This window comes from Pan troglodytes, chromosome X, assembly GCF_028858775.2.
Source record: "Pan troglodytes isolate AG18354 chromosome X, NHGRI_mPanTro3-v2.0_pri, whole genome shotgun sequence".
NCBI classification, from domain to species: domain Eukaryota; kingdom Metazoa; phylum Chordata; class Mammalia; order Primates; family Hominidae; genus Pan; species Pan troglodytes.
The window spans coordinates 55,487,240-55,499,404 of NC_072421.2; the positions used below are offsets into that span (position 1 = coordinate 55,487,240).

At 43.1% G+C, this 12,165-nt stretch overlaps 1 protein-coding gene across 1 annotated transcript; it reads left to right on the forward strand.

Moving 5' to 3' along the window:
- Positions 1-7,334: 7,334 nt before the first annotated feature.
- Positions 7,335-8,834, forward strand: MAGEH1 (MAGE family member H1). The gene has a single exon (XM_016944036.3). It carries the CDS (start codon positions 7,643-7,645, stop codon positions 8,300-8,302), a length of 660 nt encoding a protein of 219 aa, XP_016799525.1. The 5' UTR covers positions 7,335-7,642; the 3' UTR covers positions 8,303-8,834.
- Positions 8,835-12,165: the final 3,331 nt, after the last annotated feature.

A 12,165-nucleotide genomic window follows, 5' to 3' on the forward strand; every position in this document is an offset into this window, starting at 1 on the left:
TGTGTGAAAAGACCAAATCTACGTTTGATTGGTGTACCTGAAAGTGATAGGGAGAAAAAAACCAAGTTGGAAAACACTCTTCAGGATATTATCCAGGAGAACTTCCCCAACCTTGCAAGGCAGACCAACATTCAAATTCAGGAAATACAGAGAACACCACAAAGATACTCCTCGAGAAGAGCAACCCCAAGACACATAATGGTCAGATTCACCAAGGTTGAAATGAAGGAAAAATGTTAAGGGCAGCCAGAGAGAAAGGTCGGGTTACCCACAAAGGGAAGCTCATCAGACTAACAGGTGATCTGTCGGCAGAACCTCCTCTACAAGCCAGAAGAGAGTGTGGGCCAATATTCAGCATTCTTAAAGAAAAGAATTTTCAACCCAGGATTTCATATCCAGCCAAACTAAGCTTCATAAGTGAAGGACAAATAAAATCCTTTACAGGCAAGCAAATGCTGAGAGATTTTGTCACCACCAGACTTGCCTTACAAGAGCTCCTGAAAGAAACACTAAACATGGAAAGGAACAACCAGTACCAGCCACTTCAAAAATATGCCAAATTGTAAAGACCATCGATGCTATGAAGAAACTGCATCAATTAACGGGCAAAATAACCGGCTAACATCATAATGACGGGACCAAATTCACAAATAACATTATTAACCTTAAATGTAAGTGGGCTAAATGCCCCAATTAAAAGACACAGACTGGCAAATTGGATAAAGAGTCAAGACCCATCAGTGTGCTGTATTCAGGAGACCCATCTCACATGGAGAGAAACACATAGGATCAAAATAAAGGGATGGAGGAAGACCTACCAAGCAAATGGAAAGCAAAAAAAAAAAAAAAAAAAAAAAAAGCAGGTGTTGCAATACTAGTCTCTGATGAAACACACTTTCAACCAACAAAGATCAAAAGAGACAAAGAAGGCCATTACATAATGGTAAAGGGATCAATTCAACAAGAAGAGCTAACTATCCTAAATATACATGCACCCAATACAGAAGCACCCAGATCCATAAAGCAAGTCCTTAGAGACCTACAAAGAGACTTAGACTCCCACACAATAATAATGGGAGATTTTAACACCCCACTGTCAGTATTAGACAGATCAATGAGACAGAAGGTTAACAAGGATATCCAGAACTTGAACTCAGCTCTGCACCAAGCTGACCTAATAGACATCTACAGAACTGTCCACCCCAAATCAACAGAATATACATTCTTCTCAGCACTACATCTCACTTATTCTAAAATTCACCACATAACTGGAAGTAAAGCACTCCTCAGCAAATGTAAAAGAACAGAAATCACAACAAACTGTGTCTCAGACCACAGTGTAATCAAATTGGAACTCAGGATTAAGAAACTCACTGAAAACTGCACAACTACAGGGAAACTGAACAACCTGCTCCTGAATAACTACTGGGAAAATAACGAAATGAAGACAGAAATAAAGATGTTCTTTGAAACCAATAAGATAAAAGACACAACATACCAGAATCTCTGGGACACATTTAAAGCAGTGTGTAGAGGGAAATTTATAGCACTAAATGCCCACAAGAGAAAGCAGGAAAGATCTAAAATCGACACCCTAACATCACAATAAAAAGAACTAGAGAAGAAAGAGCAAAGAAATTCAAAAGCTAGCAGAAGGCAAGAAATAATTAAGATCAGAGCAGAACTGAAGGAGACAGAGACATAAAAAATCCGTCAAAAAATCAATGAATCTAGGATCTCGTTTTTTGAAAAGATAAACAAAATTGATAGACCACTGGCGAGACTAATAAAGAAGAAAAGAGAATCAAATAGATGCAGTAAAAAATGATGAAGGGGATATCACCACTGATCCTACAGAAATACAAACTACCATCAGAGAATACTATGAACACCTCTACGCAAATAAACTAGAAAATCTAGAAGAAATGGATGAATTCCTGGACACACACACCCTCCCAAGACTAAACCAGGAAGAAGTTGAATCTCTGAATAGACCAATAACTGAAATTATTGCTGAAATTAAGGCAATAATTAATAGCTTTCCACCCAAAAAATGTCCAGGAGCAGACGGATCCACAGCCGAATTCTACCAGGGGTATAAAGAGGAGCTGGTACCATTTCTTCGGAAACTATTCCAATCAACAGAAAAAGAGGGAATCCTCCCTAACTCATTTTATGAGGCCAGCATCATCCTGATACCAAAGCCTGGCTGAGACAAAACAAAAAAAGAGAATTTAGACCAATATCCCTGATGAACATTGATGCAAAAATCCTCAATAAAATACTGGCAAACCAAATCCAGCAGCACATCAGAAAGCTTAGCCACCATGATCAAGTTGGCTTCATCCCTGGGATGCAAGGCTGGTTCAACATACACAAATCAATAAACACAATCCATCACATAAACAGAACCAATGACAAAAAAACACATGATTATCTCAATAGATGCAGAAAAGGCCTTTGACAAAATTCAACAGCCCTTCATGCTAAAAACTCTCAATAAACTAGGTATCAATGGAACATATCCCAAAATAATAAAGGCTATTTATGACAAACCCATAGCCAATATCATACTGAATGGGCAAAAACTGGAAGCATCCCCTCTGAAAACCGGCACAAGACAAGGATGCCCCCTCTCACCACTCCTACTCAACATAGTATTGGAAGTTCTGGCCAGGGCAATCAGGCAAGAGAAAGAAATAAAGAGTATTCCCTTAGGAAAAGAGGAAGTCAAATTGTCCCTGTTTGCAGATGACATGATTGTATATTTAGAAAACCCCATTGTCTCGGCCCAAAATCTCCTTAAGCTGATAAACAACTTCAGCATAGTCTCAGGTTACAAAATCAATTTGCAACAATCACAAGCATTTCTATACACCAACAACAGACAAACAGAGACCCAAATTTTGAGTGAACTCCCATTCACAATTGCTACAAAGAGAATAAAATACCTAGGAATCCAACTTACAAGGAAAGTGAAGGACCTCTTCAAGGAGAACTATAAACCACTGCTCAATGAAATAAAAGAGGATACAAACAAATGGAAGAACATTCCATGCTCATGGGTAGGAAGAATCAATATCGTGAAAATGGCCATACTGCCCAAAGTAATTTATAGATTCAATGCCATCCCCATCAAGCTACCAATGACTTTCTTCACAGAATTGGAAAAAACTACTTTAAAGTTCATATGGAACCAAAAAAGACCCCACATTGCCAAGACAATCCTAAGCAAAAAGAACAAAGCTGGAGGCATCATGCTACCTGACTTTATAGTACAAGGCTGCAGTAACCAAAACAGCATGGTACTGGTACCAAAACAGAGATACAGACCAGTGGAACAGAACAGAGCCCTCAGAAATAATACCACAAATCTACAACCATCTGATCTTTGACAAACCTGACAAAAACAAGTAATGGGGAAAGCAATCCCTATTTAATATATGGTGCTGGGAAAACTGGCTAGCCATATGTAGAAAGCTGAAACTGGATCCCTTCATTACACCTTATACAAAAATTAATTCAAGATGGGTGAAAGACTTAAATGTTAGACCTGAAACCATAAAAATCCTAGAAGAAAACCTAGGCATTACCATTCAGGACATAGGCATGGGCAAGGACTTCATGACTAAAACATCAAAAGCAATGGCAACAAAAGCCAAAATAGACAAATGGATCTAATTAAACTAAAGATCTTATGCACAGCAAAACAAACTACCATCAGAGTGAACAAGCAACCTACAGAATGGGAGAAAATTTTTACTATCTAGCCATCTGACAAAGGGCTAATATCAAGAATCTACAAAGAACTTAAACAAATTTTCAACAAAACAAACAACCCCATCAAAAAGTGGGCAAGGGATATGAACAGACACTTCTCAAAAGAAGACATTTATGCAGCCAACAGACACATGAAAAAATGCTCATCACTGGTTATCAGAGAAATGCAAATCAAAACCACAATGAGATACCATCTCACACCAGTTAGAATGGCAATCATTAAAAAGTCAGGAAACAACAGATGCTGGAGAGGATGTGGAGAAATAAGAAAGCTTTTACACTGTTGGTGGGAGTGTAAATTAGTTCAACCATTGTGGAAGACAGTGTGGCAATTCCTCAAGGATCTAGAACTAGAAATACCATTTGACCCAGTGATCCCATTACTGGGTATATACCCAAAGGATTATAAATCATTCTACTATAAAGACACATGCACACATATGTTTATTGTGGCACTGTTCACAATAGCAAAGACTTGGAACCAACCCAACTGTCTATCAATGATAGACTGGGTTAAGAAAATGTGACACATATACACCATGGAATACTATACAGCCATAAAAAAGGATGATTTCATGTCGTTTGTAGGGACATGGATGAAGCTAGAAACCAACATTCTGAGCAAACTATCACAAGGACAGAAAACCAAACACTGTATGTTCTCCCTCATAGGTGGGAATTGAACAATGAGAACACTTGGACACAGGGAGGGGAACATCACACCCTGGGGCCTGTCGTGGGGTGGAGGGTAGGGGGAGGGATAGCATTAGGAGAAATACCCAATGTAAATGACGAGTTAATGGGTGCAGCAAATCAACATGGCACATATATACCTATGTAACAAAGTTGCACGTTGTGCACATGTACCCTAGAACTTAAAGTATAATAATAATAGAAAAAGAAAATTAAATAAGTTGGAAATACAGTATGCCCAGCCAACAGGCAGACACTTGAAGAGATTATGGTAAATCCATTGCAAGGAATAACATTCAGCCACTAGAATGAAAGAATTAGAGGTATAAATTGAGGAGATTTCATTATTAATTAGGAAAAAGGTTTGCCTGGAAATTCAATATGGAATGGTTTGATTTTTATAAATGAAACAAAGTGGAAAGCCATGTGTTCTATCTAAACATAGACATGCCAACACATCAGCAACCCTACTCGTTGATGTTGATCCTAGAGAAATGCATGCACATGTTCATAGGGAACATGCACACAAATATTAATAAGAGTATTATTTTGTTTTGGAAAAATGGGAACTGCATAGGCGTGGATCATTAGGAACAGGATAAATTGAAAATGATGAAATGTACAAAATTAAAATAAATGAACTAGAGTTCCATATATTTACATGGGTAAACATAAAAAATATAAAGTTGAGCTGGAAAACCAACGTGTTGATCAATGTATACATTATGAAGATGTGCTTTAAATAAAGGAAGAGATTCTATATTGTGTACAGACACAGAAGTAGGTAGCAAATATATACAAGTCTCCATGGGCATAATTGCTGACTTCATTATAGAGGAGCACAGTGGGGAAGGAGAGAGCAGAGTGGGTCAGGGAAGACGTAATAGGAGGGTTTTACCATATCCAATATATAAAAGATAAACAGTAAGTAGGGCCTAATATTTAAATTTTATACAGCTAGCTATTGGTGTTTATAATATTAATCTCTCTTCTTTGCCCTACGTTTGAGATTAAGTCGCAGTAAAAAAAATTCATGCTAAAAACAAGCAAATAAACTGCAAAAGTAATCCTCCCATTTTTGTTTCATGAGGGTAGGATTGTACATGCTATAGACTTCCATGCAAGACCCAAATTCCTGGAAACAGTAAAATAAGTTCATACCTGTACTGAAAAACAATTCAGAGCAATTATCAATGGACCAGAAACTGCGAGAATTCTCAGAATGTGGGACAGCAGATGGAGCCAGACTACTGTTTTGAGTAGGTCATGTCCCAGAACGCGCGCAAAGGTTATCCCAAACGGAGGGCTGGCTCAAGAGTGCTCTGTGTCCTGGAGAGGTGCTTTCTTTGCTTGACCAAATTGATTTATTGCTAACTTACCCAACAGGAGGTCTCGGTGGGCTCTAATTATAAAGAAAATTTCAGCAAGACAGGCATAAAGTATTCATTTGTTTCTTAAGAGTTCAGTTAAGAACACCTATAAAATCTTTTCCATCATGAATTCCTTCAGCACGCGTTTATTAAATGCCACACTCACACACCGCTTGGGAAACCTTGAGAGGTAAAATCTGTGCTTACCATGTAATAAATGCTTTTCACTTTTTATCTCATTTAATTCTCACAACCCTATGAGGGCTGTACTTTAGCCCCACTTTATAGATGGGAAAACAGGCTTAGAGAGAAGTGACTTGCTTAAACTAATACCTTGAACGACATAAGAAAGATATAGAGTGCTAGTTATAGGGCTTTCCTCAATGGAGTAAAAATGGACTCATTACCCTTTTGGGCAGATCAAGACAAGCTTCAGGGAGAAACAGGTCTGTGAGCAGTCAAATGGAATTTAGATAGTTGGAGAAGGCTGAGAAGACAGGTCAGGCAGAGCAAACAGTGAGCAAAAGCAAGCAGTGGATAAAGTTCAGAGTATGCTCTGAAAGAAGCAAAATAAATCAGGAGTCCAGGAAGACTGGAGCCTAGAAACCTTGGAGCCAATCTGAACTCCATCATCCCCTCCACATTCCCCACTTCATCCATTCTGTCTGCAAAGCCCTTCAACGGTCACCTTTAAAATGTCTTTCTGCCTCTCCATCCCCATGGCAACAGCCTTAAGGCATACTTTAGTTCCCAGTGCTTCTTATTCCAATTGCTTCCTATGTGGTCTGCCAGGAAACAGTTTGCTTTTCTGAGAGGTTGCACAAATGCAATTCCTCTGATCCTGTCACTGCCCTGCTTTCATACATACATACATACATATATGTGTGGTAGATATATGCACTGTATATAAACATAATGTGGTAGATATATGCACGATATAGGTATGTATGTATGTATGTATGTATAAAAGCAGGGCAGTATATATATCGTGCATATATCTACCACATTTTAAAGGCTCTGCACCTCTTTCACCCTGCTTGTTTCTGCAGTCCCATCTCCTCACATCATCCAGCACATCTGCCATAACAATATTATCCGGGTCCTACATGGGACCACAAATTGATTAGTATACACACAAATGCCTTCTGAAAACAGGGCGAGTGAATGAACGCGCTGTGTAAGCCAAGACAGGAAAGGAAGGCTGGAGACAGCTGACTCCTTCCAAGAATACACCCTCCCGCCACCCCTGGCCTCCCAACCCTCAACACACACACAGCCCGTCGTCAGTGGGAATGGAGCCGACGCACTCCTTCCCTAGACCGTCGAGCCAATCTTGGAATGTTTGTAGTAGGCTGAAAATACAGAAACTTTAAGCTATTTTTTTCTCTTCTGCAAACTCCAGGCCCCTCCAATCTCTAGCTGTCATTTCTGCCCTTGTCCCACCCCTGTCGCTGCCTGCCCCTTTTCCTATCTGCTAGCGGAAGTCCCTGTGGAGGACCAGCCTACTTCCTCTTTGGTGCTAGGAGTGTGCGTGGCAGGAGAGGCGGGGCCAATTTTGCTGAGCTTTCTCGCGGGCTTGCAGCTGCGGCAAGTGCTGGCGGCGGCTGCTCGCGCAAGTCAGCTGGCGTGGGAACTAGCCTTTGTAGCTGAGAACGGCTTGTTTATTGCTACAAAGACTCTATTGACATTGGTAGCTCCAGCGGCAGCAGCTTCTTACGGTATAAAGCTGTTGCTTCCTGAAGAGGCTACAAGCATCCTTCCCTAGGACTGCTGTAAGCTTTGAGCCTCCAGCAGGAGACATGCCTCGGGGACGAAAGAGTCGGCGCCGCCGTAATGCGAGAGCCGCAGAAGAGAACCGCAACAATCGCAAAATCCAGGCCTCAGAGGCCTCCGAGACCCCTATGGCCGCCTCTGTGGTAGCGAGCACCCCCGAAGACGACCTGAGCGGCCCCGAGGAAGACCCGAGCACTCCAGAGGAGGCCTCTACCACCCCTGAAGAAGCCTCGAGCACTGCCCAAGCACAAAAGCCTTCAGTGCCCCGGAGTAATTTTCAGGGCACCAAGAAAAGTCTCCTGATGTCTATATTAGCGCTCATCTTCATCATGGGCAACAGCGCCAAGGAAGCTCTGGTCTGGAAAGTGCTGGGGAAGTTAGGAATGCAGCCTGGACGTCAGCACAGCATCTTTGGAGATCCGAAGAAGATCGTCACAGAAGAGTTTGTGCGCAGAGGGTACCTGATTTATAAACCGGTGCCCCGTAGCAGTCCGGTGGAGTATGAGTTCTTCTGGGGGCCCCGAGCACACGTGGAATCGAGCAAACTGAAAGTCATGCATTTTGTGGCAAGGGTTCGTAACCGATGCTCTAAAGACTGGCCTTGTAATTATGACTGGGATTCAGACGATGATGCAGAGGTTGAGGCTATCCTCAATTCAGGTGCTAGGGGTTATTCCGCCCCTTAAGTAGATCTGAGGCAGACCCTTGGGGGTGTAAAAGAGAGTCACAGGTACCCCAAGGAGTAGATGCCAGGGTCCTAAGTTGAAAATGATGTCGATTGGGGGCGGGGGACACTGTATTTGATATTTGTGATCAGTGATGGTTGTTCAACTGCGAAATAGAGTGTTTGCTTTTGATAATGGAAAATTGTATTCGTTTTAAAATTCCGTTTGTTGAGAATAACAATATGTTTAAAAATATAATTGAACAAATTTTTTTCTTTGTTTCCTGTCATTGACATTTAGTATAACAGTTTTGCTAACGTTCTAAAATGAAGTCGTTCCATCATAATCTATGATCTTGTACAGCACTTATAGAAATAAGCTGTTCTTTTGAAGTTGAAATACCCAGTAAAATGTTGAAGAAGGATGGAGGATTTCTTTATATCTGACGTTTCTGAAACCCTTTGTGTCTGCTGTTGCGTGAAGATTGACATTTACCATGATTTTCCTTAGTTACTGCAGAACATAGAGAAAAATAAAAGCCTAACGAATAGTACATCTTGCGCATTTTCTGACCACCTGTTATGTGAGGCACCAGTCTAGATTCTAGGGATACTCCCTAGTACACATCCTCCAGGTCCAAAGAATGTTCTAGATTATGTGGGAAAGAAAAATAGGTAAACTGGCAGTGCAGTAAATGCTGGGATAGAGAACGAGCCTGAAGTGCCATGAAAATGTAAAAAACCTTATGTGACCTGTCTTGGGGAGTGGGCCGGGGAAGGGAGCACCATAGGATGTGTGAAAATTCAAGAGACACTTAAATAAGTTTGGGGGGGACTGAAATATGCGATCAGAATATATGATGAAAATATTATGTATTAGATATTTGATTGGATACTCCACCCAGCATAGGGGAGGGAGCACTGGCAAAAAGAAGGGGACATCACAGGGTGCCTGCCACGGAAGTAGAAAATACACATAAATCATCTTGAGAGGAGGAGGGTAGAGAGAAGGGGTGGTTGCAGGGGAAAAGGTTGTCATGGGGTACTTCAGAAATAAAAAAAGATGAGACCGTCAGAAAATCTTGGTGAGGGGACAATCTGAGGTTTGGAAATAATAGAGAAGAAGGGGAGGGAGTAAAAATGGAGGCACTGAAGGTAGCGTGGACATTTGGAAATAAACTCTTCACCGAACTGTTAAGGTTATATGAAGGGGAAAGTGGAGAACAAGGAATGAGGCAAGGGAAGAAGTGAGCGGGGCAGACCCTCAAAGGGTGGGTGTTGTGGCTGACTTTAAACTAATGACAATAAAAATGGTTAATAATAACAACTCTGAAATAATTTGAGAAAAGGCTATAAAAAAGCAGAACTTCTGAGATACTGGATGAGCCAGAGAAAAGGCTCCACCTGTGGCATCTCCGAAAGGTAACCTTGCACTTCTCTCAGGAACTATGGTTCGTTAGGGTGCACACATTGTTTAAAAGTGTGTGTGTCCAAGGGGGCAAAGGGGCAATGGAGTAAGTCCGGATTGGTACCTGGCACGATGGCCCATGCTATACTAAGTCATGTGGGATCAGGCGCAAATCCTACCACCTTTTCTCCAAGAGCTAAGCACTGCATGAACTAGGTCCCCAGCTGGGGAGCACTAGTGACAAGTGCCCAACCTAGCCCTGTGGGGCTCATGGTAGCAGCTATAACACACACAAGAGTGGTCAGGCTACCTTCTTCCTTCTTGACATCCAGGCTTACGCTGCTTCCAGCTGTGTGCAAAGTAACGTCACTAGGTGCAGGGTAGGCTAGCAAATGACCTTCTGGAGAAGGCCCAGGGACCCACTCTCCTCAGCTTGCAGGCCAAGGAGGCTTCAAACAAAAGTAGTAACTATGACCCCATCAGCAGCTCCAAATTCATTCAGCAAGCCAGAAAATGGTGAGCGCCTTCTGGGATTCAGACAGTGTGTTAGAAACTGGAGCTGCAGAAAATCAAAAGGCCTGTTCTTTGCCCTGGGAGGAGTTGTATTTATCAATACCACCTCCAGAGGTAAACAAGGTGGGAATCTGAGGTCCAGGTTCCTCGGTGACTTTCTCTTCTAGAGCCACAGAAGTGGCAAGAGAGAGATCCTAGACAAGACCCTATGTCCATTCCCTGCAAACCCACAGTGCTTTCCTCTAGGCCACCCTGCTGCCGGTCTCTGCCTGCTAGTGCACTCTCAAGGTCTCTGTCCTCAAAAGAAACACCACGTGAAGGCAGGGGAAGAGGTGTGAGTAACCCTGGCCGCGGCATCCAATCCTTCTGGGGACCAGGCCGGATTACATTCCTCCCCCCACCCGCCCTTTTACCCAAGGGGGGCTTACAGCAGTCAGTCAGCCCCAGGTCAGTCAGCTAGTAAGTGGGAGAGCTGCAGAGTAAAAAGATTTGTTGAGCACCTGCCTGTCCCAGAGGCATGCCACATATTATCTCTGCCAGGCCGGTGTGATTACTGCCCATTTAACAGGATGCTCCTCCGGCTAGCTCAGGGGAAGAGGTAATGTCTTCCCCAACCCTGTCTGAATCCATGCTTTCTTTGGCTCTGGTGGCAAGTTATCATCCAATGGTCTAAAATGGTTCTTTGCAAGTACGGGCCAAGAAGCTTAATTCAGTCAGAGAACCAGCAGTATAAGAGGAGAAAGACTGGGAGAATACCTCCAGCTGCCCTGTCAGAGAGATGACTGCTGGAATCCTGAAGGCCTCAGGCAGGAGGCTCTGCAGGGGACTGGGAAACAAGGGATTGGGTGACAGGTGACCTGCCCTAGCGCAAGAAGGAAGCGATCAATGGGCCAGGCTTATTCTCTTGTGGCCTGGGGGTTCAGTCTCCCTAACACACTACAGGAGTACTGCAAAGAGTTAAACTTCCTTTGATTAGATAAAGGCTGAAGAAGGGCGGGACTTCCGGTGGCTGTGAAATGAAAGACAGGGGTGAGGGAGAGGCAGGGAAAGGGGCTTCTGGAAGGTGGAGAGAAAAAGAAAACATTCACCGTGCCATTTACAAAAATTCTTTGAGCTTTGCGGGGCATCCAGATGAGACATCCAGGTGCAAGCCTCTTGCTGAGTAAATCTGAAACCTAAACTGGCCCCACCCCAGCGGAGGTTCCACAAAGCAAGTGGGAAAGCTGCAGTTTTAGGTGCAAGGATGCCTCTGAAAAGCAATTGAGTTTCTGGGTCCTAGAACACTCCAGTTGTTAGGATAACTCAAGGATAGAGAGCCCCAAGCTGCCCAAAGCCTAGCAAACTTGGCAGCTGGCATTTACCGCGTGCCTAAATTGTTCCAGGCACTTTGATTGCTGTTTTCATGCATTGTCTCTAACTTTGCAGTAGTCCTGCAAGGGAGATGCCACCAGGCCAGGCAGAGTTTACAGAGGAGAAAACCCCAACTCAGATCTCACAAGCAAGTTGCCAGGATCAGCTGGCTGGTCACTGGCAGCCTTGCAGGTGGACCCAGGGCCTGCCAAGTCTGAAGCCCATGCTGCTATGCTACAGGGAAAGACTCCATCTCCAGGACAGCTGGGGCTGGGAAAGTCTTCTGTTTTCAAACTTGGACACATGGCAGGGTAGGAGTGACAGGGAAACATGCCGGGGTCAGGTGAGGAGGTGTGGGAAAATAAAATTAATCTGCACTTTCAGGATTAGCTGTGGCAGTCTGTCCCTTTATTTGGAAGGGCTGGGGCCCTATTGCCAGGCATGTTTGAGGGATCATATGTGTGGAGTGAGCATTTCCTTCCAAGACAAGTGGACTTCCCCATCACAACACATTCCCCAGAAACTTAACTACCCAGCACCCTCCATCAGTCCTCAAAATCCTAGGTCCTGGCTTTCCCACGGTGGACCAAGCAAACAACAATGTTTCTGAGCCT

Excerpts from the sequence above, each read along its gene's own strand:
- MAGEH1 (XM_016944036.3), top strand. The coding sequence starts at position 7,643 with ATGCCTCGGGGACGAAAGAGTCGGCGCCGCCGTAATGCGAGAGCCGCA.